This window comes from Talpa europaea, assembly GCF_964194135.1.
Source record: "Talpa europaea genome assembly, chromosome: 2".
Classification (NCBI taxonomy): Eukaryota; Metazoa; Chordata; class Mammalia; order Eulipotyphla; family Talpidae; genus Talpa; species Talpa europaea.
The window spans coordinates 52,255,406-52,267,897 of NC_140068.1; the positions used below are offsets into that span (position 1 = coordinate 52,255,406).

Consider the following 12,492-nt stretch of genomic DNA (forward strand, 5'->3'; position numbering starts at 1 on the left):
TTATTTTGTGCTTGCTTTTCTTATTGAAAAATACCATGTTCAAAAGTACAAGCCTAAAGTGAATGTATTTTTTACATTTCATAGCAAGTTTCTTGTGGGAAGACTTTCATGTTAAGACATTATTCCATACAATGTAGTTTAACTATTACATTACAGGACTATCACTATCAGACCACCAGATGACAGTTTTTAGAAGAAAATAAAACAAAAACATATACTTACATAAGTACAACCAATTAATTATAGTATAGCTCCAAGTAATATGATAACATGCATGGTTGTGAATTTGTGATTTATTGACTAATTTACTATAGCTTTTCAAGAATAGAAACTCCAAAATACCACTGAAAGATTTTTGAAAAGCAAAGAAACAATCTCAAAGAGAAATAAATTCCCATAGCAAATGAAAATTAGGTTTTTATAATACATGTTCAATATTGCTGCATTTATTAGTGAAAGGAGTTGAATTATCTAAGCTCTTAGCCTTTATGCAGCGCAAGTGAAATTATTCCTACCATAGAAAGTATGGAAAATACATATTATCTTCCAAATGCAAGTGATTAGTATACCAGTGCTACCTTGAAAAATGCCCAATGACTCTTAATTAAAAATAGATATTAAAACAAATAATATCTCCTTGGGAAATGCATTCACATAATTAACATTTACAGAGCACTAAAATATGCTCGTGTGCTCTAAACACTAGGAAAACAATAGTAAATGAGATGGACAAGGTTCCCAAACAATAAAATACACCACAGTGATAACTAACAGTGATGGGAAAACACTGGGAAGATAATATAATGGACAATGACTATGTCTACTATTCTGGTTGGTTAGGGAGGACTCTCTGAGGAACTGACATTTAAAGTTGAGCTCTCAATGACAAGAAGAAACCAGGAAATTGAAGTTTGGGAGAGAACATGCCAGGTAGAGGGAACAGCTAGTGCAAAGACCCTGAGGTGAATGTGGTTGGAACAGAGGTAAGGAAAGAACAACAGGAGATGGGCTAGATCATAAAATAGACTTGATTTTCACAACATAAATTATAAAGTAAGGAATTACCAATATTTCCATTTTCATAGTTAAAATTCAACTTATTAAAAAAAAAGAACTGATTAATATTAGCAGCTAAAGATGAGTCAACCAAAATAAAGGGTCTTTAGGGCCTAATGAATGTAAAGCTCACTGCAAACCTAAAAACTTCTTTGTTAATAATTATTACCTGTTGCTTTCCTCCTTCGTTCATCCTTTTTATCCTTTTTATTTGTATTAATGCCTTCCAACATGGAGACTTGTTTTAGATCTTCTTCAGTGATTAAATGGACAGGATTATTTTTCATTTCCTAAAATAAAACATTTTTTTTTTGAAGGCAAAAAACATAATGCTACAAAAGTAGAAAATAAAGGTTGTTTTTACAAGTCTATATCCTAATTATTCTTGTTTGGTTTCATTATTAAGAAGAGCTATGGAGTTTTGTTTCACAATTGTTGTTTCTGATACTATTTCTCCTTATAGAATATCAGTCTCTTTTTCTTGCTGTTCTTGGCTTATGTATTTATTATCAGCTAATAAGAAATCCAGATCACATAATATCAGATATAGATCTTTCCACCAGTTTTTTGGTTGATTTCACCATTGCTTATTGACTCTCTCTCTTTCAGAAACTCCAAAGTCCAGTTTTACTTGGATACCTGAGATTACTAGAAAGGTAAGAAAATATCCAATTACCAGCCGATCAAAATGATTGGATATGAATTATACATTCAGTCATATAAATGTTTTTTTCCCTTCTTGTTTCAATCTTGGTCTCTGCTTTTTAAAATTTTTGTTAAGAACAACAGACTATTCCTAAGTTCAAGAACTGGTTCTTATAATGGGAAAGCATTGTAAACCTGTACAATGAAAAGCACATTTTCATTGTTATGATATCTACAAACAGCTTACACAACTCACATGCAAAGCAAATGACTCAGTCAAAACATGGGCCGAGAAGTAAAAAGACACTTCTCCAAAGAAGAAATCCAAATGGCAAACAGGCATGTGAAAGATGTTCAACATCACTTATTATCAGGTAAATGCATATCAAAACCACAATGAGATACCACCTTAATACTGGTAGGAATGGCACATATTTAAAAAAAAACAAAAAACTGGGAATAACAAATGCTGGCAAGGATGTGGAGAAATAGGAATCCTCTTATACTTGTTCATGGTGGGAATGCAATCTGGACCAGCCACTATGAAAAGCTGTGTGGAGACTCCTCAAAACACTAAAAATGGATTACCATATGATTCAGTGATTCCTCTCCTAGGAATCTGCCCAAAGGACACAAAAACACTAATGTGAAAGGAAATAGCTAAGATATTGTAACAACCTAAATGCTTCAAAATAGATGAATGGATCAAGAAGATGTGGTATATATACACAGTGGAACACTAGTCAGTGATAAAGATAAACTGATGTCATTTGCAGCAACATGATGGAGCTGGAAAGAATTATGCTAAGTGAAATTATTTAGAAGGAAAAAGAGAAATATTGGATGGTTTCATTTATATGTGGAATAGAGAGAAACCAAAGGGTCAGGAAAAAGACAAAACTTGCAAACTGACCATAGATCTGAGGCATACAGCAGGGGAGAGGAAGGGAGAAGAATCAAAACAGGGGAAGAAAGTGTACAAGGGACACTGGAGATGGTTCACGGGTGCTATGGTGGTAGAACTATGGGGGACTACCCCTGAGGGGAGTAATGGAATATTGTACAAAAATGAACATTTTAAGGAAAAAAATAAATTAAAAAAGGATATTTCCCTTTAGGTTTTCTGATGAAAAAATGTTGACAGTTCAAACAATAAAATCACCATTTTTTTTCTGAATTTCTAATTGTGGCCAGAGGAAGGAGCATAAGAGGAAAACATTAATGAGCATTTTAAGTTTTATTTTGCTAACACGTCATAAAACAAAAATAAAATTTAGTAACTGGTAGCTAGCAGGTACCAAACAATGATATATATCCCTCCTTTATTTATAGTATCCTTTCTTTGAAGATGAGAATATTGAGATCTATTTGTCCAAAGCCAGAGAGTAAATAAGTTGAAATTAAAACTCAGGTTTATTGATATTAATCCTCTGTTCTTTTCACTATTCTCTACTTAACAAGTCACATGTAGAAAATGATCTCATTTTTTTAGACTATTAAAGAGCTAAAAGAAATATAGATAAATGCAAATTATTTCCATATTTAATAAATGCCTATGAATTTACTACAGTGTAAGATAAATGGGCTTGTTGTACCTATTTGTGATCAGCAGACTTTATATGTAGATGATCCTAACTAGAAACATGAGCAGTCATAAAGTCGATCTGATATGACCTTTACTTCTCAACACTTTGATAGCAGTTGCTCTGAGAAAGTAATTAGTTTTGATAGTAACAATTTATTTCTTCAGTAAGTTATCCTATTTGTTCACCCCCAAAAGGTAAAATAACAAGGCTTTGCTCTGCTAGAATTTGTGAATATTTAGTGTATTGATTGACCAATATATTGTACACCTATGCATATAATACACAGACACTGTTCTGTGAGGGTATTGTTGAGTACCTGCCAGTGAGTTAACTGTGAAGCATATAATTTCACTTATATATGATTTCAATTCATAAAACTGGTTTCCCAAGTTCTAATTCATATGTCCTGATAGGAATGTGAAGGAATGAATATGACACATTAGGGGAAAATGATATATGAAACACAATATCCATTTTGGGGTACACTACTTTTCCTATTTTTCAAAAATACCAGATACAAATGTGAAAATACTGTTAAGATTAATAGATTAAAGCAATTAGCATACCTTTTCAGCTTTTTGGTGCATCAGCTCATTAAACAGTTCTGTACAGTCATTTATAAATTTTTCACTGACTACAACAGTGTCGCTAAAGACTACAGCTGATCCCTGTTTGCTGAATGCTCTCATCACCTGTTGAAGTAACATTGCAGCATCTTCAACTGATAAAGAACTGGGTAGTAGAGGCTAGAATTAAAAACAAAATGAAAACAAAGCATAAATACAATATAATACAGACATGTCATCTGTTACATATTTGCTCACCCTAAGCGATCTTTCCTAAATGCCTTCTACATGCTGATAACCTCCAAATTATATTTCTGCTTTCATCATAACTCTTAACTCTGGAATCACAAATCCTATTGATTCTCTAATCTCCTTACTCATATGCCCAATAGGCATCTCAAATTTAACATGTCCAAACCGACACTGACTTGCAATGTCTTGACTCCTACACCCCAAGCTCTCACCCACTCTTCTTTCATCAATCCCTCTACTTCAGTAATTGGTACCACTCTCCATTCAGTTGACCAGGCCCCAATTCGACAAGTCACACCCAGTTTTTCATTCTCACAGACCCACAACAATATACACCAGCAAGTTCTGATGACTTTACATCCAAGATATGTTTCTTGTTAGTACTACTGTCTGAAATTATCTTATTTTTTTTTTTAACTATCTCTCCCCAATTAAAGTATCCTTCTTAAGAGCAGGAAACTTATCTCTTAAGAGCATGATACCACACAATAGTAGATTGGATACTCACAATTACTATTGTAATATATCTCACAATAGTAGAATGGTACCTGGCATAAAGAAGGTACTTACTTAAAATTTGCTTAATAAGCAGTAATAAGAGGAAAATATATACCAATACAGGCTCACATCAAAAAACAAGAAAGAACTCAAAGAAACAACTTAATCTCACACGTCAAAGAACTAGAAAAAGAACAACAAAAAACCCTAAAAACCAGTAGAAGGAAATAATAAAAATCAAAGCAGAAATAAATGAAACAGAAACTAAAAAAAAAATCCAAAAGATCAATCAACGAAACCAAAAGTTGGTTCTTCAAAAAAATAAATAAAATAGACAAACCCCTAGCCAGGCTCACAAAGGGAAAAAGGGAGAAAGCACAAATAAATAGGTTCACAAATGAAAGAGAAATCACAACAGACACAGCAGAAATCAAAAGAATAATCAGAAATGACTACGAACAGTGATGTGCAAACAAGTTCACCAATCTAGAAGAGATGGACAAATTCCTACAACTCTACGATCACCCAGAGCTAGATAAAGAAGAAATAGAACACCTAAACAGACCAATTACAAGCAGTGAAATTGAAATGGTAAACAAAACCCTCCCCCAAAACAAAAGCCCAGGACCAGATGGATTTACAAATGAATTCTACCAAACATTCAGAAATGAAATAGTGCCTATCCTTCAAAACATAAACTCTTTCAAAAAATTGAGAAGGAAGGGAAAATACCAAACATGTTCTATAAAGCCAACATTACACTAATACCAAAACCAAACAAGGACAACACAAAAAAAGAAAATTACATGCCAATTTCTCTAATGAACACTGACGCAAAAACCCTCAATAAAATTTTAGCTATCAGAATCCAACAATGTATCCATGAGATAATTCACCATGACCAAGTAGGATTTATTCCAGGAATACAAGGATGGTTCAACATCAGAAAATCAATCAATGTAATCCAGCACATCAACAAAAAGAAATATAAAAACCATATGATAATATCAATATGCTGAGAAAGCTTTCAACAAAGTACAACACCCATTTATGATAAAGGCCCTTGAAATTCTTGGGATACAAGGAACATACCTCAACATCATAAAGGCAATATATGACAAGCCCATAGCCAATATCATTCTCAATGGTGAAAAGTTGAAAGCATTTCCATTAAGACCTGGAACAAGACAAGGAAGTCTACTCTCACCACTGCTTTTCAATATAATACTGGAAGTCCTAGCCAGAGCAATAAGACAAAAGAAGGACATACAAGGAATCCAAATAAGGAAGGAAGAAGTCAAATGATCACTATTTGCAGATGATATGATAATATACATAGAGAACCCCCAAAACACCACAGAAAAACTAATCAAACTAATCAATCAGTTTAGTAAAGTAGGATACAAAATCAACACACAAAAATCAGTAGGCTTCCTATACACAAACAATAAATCTGAAGAAGAAATCAAGAAAACCATCCCTTTTATTATTGAAACCAAAAAAAATCAAATACTTGGGAATAAACCTAACAAAAGAGGTAAAGGACCTATACAAAGAAAACTATAAAACACTTAAATAGAAGATAGAAGAAGACACAAAGAAATGGAAAGACATCCCCTGCTCATGGATTAAAAGAATTAACATTATCAAAATGGCCATCCTACCAAAAGCAATTTACAGATTCAATGCTATTCCAATAAAAATTTCAATGACATTCTTCAAAAGAAATAGAACAAATATTGATGAAGTTCATATGGAGCCACCAAAAACCCCAAATAGCCAAGCTCTCCTGAAATATAAAAGAAGGGAATGGAGGCATCACACTCCCAGACTTCAAACTATAATACAAAGCCATATAATCAAAACTGCATGGTATTGGAACAAGAACAGACACGATGGATCAATGGAACTGAATAGAAAATCCAGAAATAAACCCACAGATTTACAGTCAACTAATTTTTGACAAAGGAGCAAAGAATATGCATTGGAGCAAAGAAAATTTGTTCAATATATGGTGCTGGGAGAACTGGGTTGCTACATGCAAAAGAATGAAACTTGACTACTACCTCATACCATGCACAAAAATCAACTCAAAATGGATTAAAGAACTAGACATAAGACCTGAAACCATAAAATATATAGAAGGAAAATATAGGTGAAATACTACATGACATACACCTCAGTAGCATCTTTAAAGACTCATCACCCAAAGCAGTGATAGCGAAGGCAAAGATAAACAGCTGGGACTACATCAAATTAAAGAGCTTCCGGATACCAAAAGAGACAGTAACCAAAACAAACAGACACCCCACCGACTGGGAGAAAATTTTTGCACACAACACTAATGATAAAGGACTGATCACAAAAATCTATGAGGAGCTGAAGAGTCTCAACAAAAACAAAGTAAATAATCCAGTCAAAAAATGGGCAGAAGAGCTAAAAAGTAACTTCTCTGAAGAGGAAATGCAAATGGCCAACAGGCATATGAAAAAATGTTCAGCATCACTTGTAATCAGGGAAATGCAAATCAAAACTACAATGAGATACCATCTTACACCAGTGAGAATGGCACATACTTAAAAAAACTAGCAACAACAAATGTTGGCGAGGATGTGGAGAAAAAGGAACTCTCCTGCACTGCTGGTGGGAATGCAAACTGGTCCAACCACTATGGAAAGCTGTGTGGAGATTCCTCAACCTGCTAAAGATGGAGCTTCCATATGATCCAGCAATCCCACTCCTAGCTATTTACCCAAAGGACATGGAATCATTAATTCAAAAGGGCACCTGCACCCCTATGTTTATAGCAGCACTATTTACAATATCTAAGCTATGGAAATAACCCAAATGCCCCAAAATAGATGATTGGATCAAGAAGATGTGGTACATATACACAATGGAATATTACTCAGCAATCAAAAAAGATAAACTCATGCAATTTGCAGCAACATGGATGGAGCTGGAAGGGATCATGCTCAGCAAAATAAGCCAGAAAGAAAAAGAAAAATACTGGATGGTCTCACTCATAGCAGGAATTTAGAAAACCTAAATAAGGGACCAGGAAAAAGACTAATTATAATAAAGTAAAAATCAAAATCAACAAGCAACTATAGATGAGAGACACACTTCAGAGGGTGGGGGGTAGGGGAGAAGGATTATGGTCAAAATAAGGGGGGTAGGAATTGTATGGGGACTATAACCAAGATGAAAATGCATTCACTGTGCAAAAAATGAAAAATGTAAAAAAAAAAAAATATATATATATATATATATATATATAAATTTGCTTAATAAATATTTGTATGTGGAAACTTTGGGAACGTGGGTATCCAAAATAAGGAATTTTCTGCTTTATAAAGGGAGTCTGAGTTCTGACCAGTAAATGGATTGGTGTCTTATTTCTCTCTTCACTTACTGTTTATCTTTGGCATAATTAAGGCAGGTCATCATTGAACACTGAAATAAAATACTATCACAGCTAAAGCAGCTTGTGTTAATACACTGGCAGAGATTAATTTACTATAGGGTAAACAAATGCTACATGAAACTTGATGCTAGTAAAGCTGTAAATACTTGGATAAAATTGTGAGAAATATCAATTTCTGTATGGCAGTATTCATATGACATTATATTGTTTGTTATTTGTTTTGAGATTTATTAAATTCTGGATGTTGTTCACCCATATATAAAAATCTTTAATCATAAAATATTAAGACTATTGTTATTACACCAATGACTGCTAAAATTTGCCTCTAAACCCAAGATTATATTTATGTATCTTAATTCTTAAAACTGGCATATAATAGTGAAATAACAGTTAACCCTGGTTTAAAGAAAAATTAAGAGGATAAAACATACTGCAATATCAACCCATGTTCCAGAGCTGATGGCTTCCTCTACTGATGCTTCCACCTGATCCACAAGTCCTTGACCAACACAGGCTGCTTTCAAAAACAAAAGTTGTGTAGTCTTATATCTTTTCTTTATGTAGCTCACAGCATCTGGGATTCCAAGTCTGGATAAGGCATCAAATTCTGGAAGTACAACACAAAGTTGGAATAGAACTGTCAATCATTCACACTTTATGCAATGTATACTAATATTTTTAAAAGAATAAAACATAGAAATGTAACAGTCTATTCCCTCACTGTGTTAACTTCCCATGCTTTTGTCACTAAACATCTATAGAAAAAGTGGTGCAAGCATTTCAATTCCAGTTGTTTCAGTACTTCTTCAATTGAAGGGTCAAAAGTAAACATGAGAACTACAGAGCAATAAAAGTATAAGTAGGCGATTGGGAAGTAACAATTCAAATAAAGAAATACAAATTGGAATCAATTATATTAAAGGAATGGAATCTATTTTTCAAATTTTTTTTTCAGCCAACTTAAGACAAAATGTAAGTATCCATTCTTACTTAAATTAGTAAAACATTTAGCACAAAAAACACAAGTAGAAAATAAGACATAAGCTTATAACCATTAACATTTTGGAGATTATACCTTACTCTCTCCATTCACAAGTAACCATATTTAAGGATAATAATTATAAGAAGGTTCCAATCCAAGTCCATGGTTGAAGAAACTCAAAAGTACCTTATAGAAATTCAAGAAAACACAAGCAAAGCCCAGTATCCTAGTATTAACTGTTTGAGAACTAATAATATGTTATAGATTTATTATTGAGAAAACAACTAATTTCTTCCATGGTTTAACTTGGAAATTGATCAGTAAGTGAGCTACATATATCTATATGTATTTGCTAATAATGTCAATGATTGAATTAAATCAATCTACTTTATTCAAAGGACTTACTCAGAAATTTAGACACAGAATTTAGAATAATTCCAATATATCTGAATTGTTAGATACCTAATAAAAATGAATTTGTAAGGTAATAAAATGTTTCAGGATGATGTAACTGAAAAACTGAACAACTTTATAAAATAAGATAGACTAAACATAATTTTTTTATGAATTAAAAATATTTGAAGTTGCATAGTATAATTATATTACTGGAAGTTTAGTAATAATGAACATCAGTTTTCAGTTTTTTATATTAAACCTGTTCATTCACTATGGAGTTAAACTTGATTCCAAGGCCCACAACAAGCTGCAGTGTGACTACTTTTATATTCAGACAGAACCGTAAGCTCTGGCCAAGAATAAAGTATGTTTGTAGTCTCAGGGCTAGTAAAAACACTTTTATTAATATGTTTATTATTAAAAAGAAGTTTTGGTTTAAAAAAAAAAATGCAGCCCTCCCTGGTGGTGCCAGGAGTTAAGTCCCAGCACTATCAGGTTACTGGCAGCTACTGCAGCATGAGTTTGATGCCTGGCCAGGGAGCTGACCCACATGGTGCAGCAGACCTCTCCTGTCTTACCACTGCTCTCCTCAGGAGTGTATTTCAATAGATCTGCCTGTTCTGCTCCCCACTCTTGTCTCTGGTGAATCTTCTCACTACCCCCCTACCCGCCCCCCACACACACACCCTCTGGCCTACATCCCAGTTCTTGTATGCATAAATGAATAAAATAAATCTTTAAAAAAAAGGAAAAAAAAAAAGAATTAGTTACCCAGGTAGCCATTCTGCCTGAAAAAGGAATCCACCCAGGTATTTTGTGTTCTGGAGTAGATGTCAGGGACAAACACTGCCTTATCCTGCCTCCCACCAAGCACAGTGCCTCGTATGCGTCCATTATTAACAAGTTCTTCAAGTACAGCTTAAAACAAAACCAAATAAATAGAAATAAATTAGCAGGTATAAATATTAAAAAGCAGATAAGATATAGTATTTTTTTTCATTCCCTTCCTGGGGCAGGGTGTAGTCAGTATTAAATGTTTAGAGGATGTGAAAGATAAACAGATAATGGAAACTGGTATAGAGAACCTATTTCAACCATAAATATTTTAGTTACATTAAGTTTTAAGATTAGATGAGGCAATAATATAAGTTTGGTGACTGGTGAGTTTTCCATTCTGTCATGTTCTAAATTACATGGCATTTCTGGTTGGGAAGAGAAGGCAAACATAGCCTAAGCCCTAAAATGGTGAGTTTTACAATACCAATATTCAGCCATTAGTTGATATGATTTAAACCAAACTCACAGTAAAGAAGCTGTTCCTGAAATCCATATTTTGCAATCAAGGAATTCACAGCTGTAGGCCTTTATGGAAAGAAAAACACAGAAAAGTTTCTTATTATAGAGGTACACATGTTTAAAATTAAAGGAACTAGGATAATTAATGTAAAACAACAAATACTTTAAAAGAAAAAAAATGTAATTTTACATACTTAACCAGAATTATACTACCGAAATAGCAAGAAATTGGTATGTCTTCTCAGTCCAGAAACAATTTACCTTCCCATCAAATTTTCATCTCAGATTTAGTGACCTTATTGTCTGTCTTGCCCTTTTTTTGTGTGCTTGATTTCTTAATTCTGTTCTTACTGTCCTGAAGGTTCTTTCTCTACTAGGAAATAGTCAAGAGAATGTCATAGGAAAATAACAGTATGTGTATTTACATTCATATATGATATTACATATATATGGAATCTAAAATGATATATTCCCAGGTGGATGACTGGGAGGAATCCATTTAAAATGTTCTCTTTTGTTTATTAGTATTTTCTGTAATGACTAGCATTTATTTTAGCTGCTTTAATAAGGTGTAATTTACAGATCATAAATCAAACCAATTTTATACATAAAAACAATAGTGCCACTTGCTATGAGTACTTGTGTGCATGTCTTTTTGTGAACATACATTTGCATTTCTTTTGGGTAGATCCCTTGTATAGGAATTATAACTTTTTTTTAAGGAAACCATAAAGAACAGGATCTAGACATTTTCCCTAGCTATAATTTTTTTCCCAATACATTTTAAGTCATTATGCCTGTTTGCTGACTTAGGTTTATTAGTCTGTTTTTTATTTTTAACTGTATAATTAAGAGACTATTATGTTATTACAACTACTTAACTCCCTATTATTAATTAAAGTGTCAGAAATTTTATGATAAAGTTGGGAGAGCAGTTGAAAATAAAGGGAATTTTTCACTAAATTATTACTTTTACTAAATCCTTATGTGAATCAATTCTTTTTTTTACTAAATTTTTTATCCAAGTCTTTCAACTAAATTACTGGCTCCCCAAACCGATTATGTTCACTAAGGAGCTGTGTGAAGTTTGCTCTCCCTTGTTTATAATTAGTACAACCTTCATGTTTTATTTTTTTGTGTGTTTTCTGTTCCATTTTACCTGAGCACATCTCTACAAAAATACAGAGGGCTCCTTAAAAGACTGTATCTTAAAATTTCTGGGTAAATAATACTGTGGGTGTTCAATAAATGTTGCTTTGTATTGCACAAAATTTCTAGCTTTTTTTGTACATGAAACTTTAGCTGCTGCATTTTTATTTCAACTTGGAATACAACATAGTTTGATATACCTACATATCTCACTTCTACATATTTAATGCTTTATTTCTAGTATCCTATAACAACAACATAAATTCATTTTATTTAATCAGAGATGCAGGTGTTTTTCTCAAGATAAGACCAGAAAAGTAAGGTGATTCCTTATATTTAAGGGGCAAATATGAAGATATGGTACATAAAGGGAACACTCTTTACCACATAGCCTTGCAACATCTTGTGAGGCTCAAATATTCTTTTTCTTTCATGGCTTGATAATATCTCCATACAGAAAAACTCAGGGCTACCATGAGTCAGAAAAATATGTTTGCTGCATCTGATGATAACTATACTTTCAACAATAATTACTCAAAGAAAAAAGGACAGGAAAAATTATTTTTAGAATTATTGACTAAATAATAAATGCAGAGGGTACAAAAAAGTTGCAAGAATACTTTCCCCTCTACTCCTATC

At 33.0% G+C, this 12,492-nt stretch overlaps 1 protein-coding gene across 1 annotated transcript in view; it reads right to left on the minus strand.

Moving 5' to 3' along the window:
• The window catches only part of UFL1 (UFM1 specific ligase 1), a gene marked incomplete at both ends in the record, with an annotated part of 30,292 nt that overhangs the window by 9,467 nt on the left and 8,333 nt on the right, over positions 1-12,492 (minus strand). Inside the window, 5 exons of the mRNA XM_084229087.1 lie at positions 1,226-1,346; positions 3,854-4,033; positions 8,462-8,637; positions 10,180-10,326; positions 10,712-10,770. Coding sequence (XP_084085213.1) covers positions 1,226-1,346; positions 3,854-4,033; positions 8,462-8,637; positions 10,180-10,326; positions 10,712-10,770 — 683 coding nt within the window. The remainder of the gene's footprint in view (positions 1-1,225; positions 1,347-3,853; positions 4,034-8,461; positions 8,638-10,179; positions 10,327-10,711; positions 10,771-12,492) is intronic.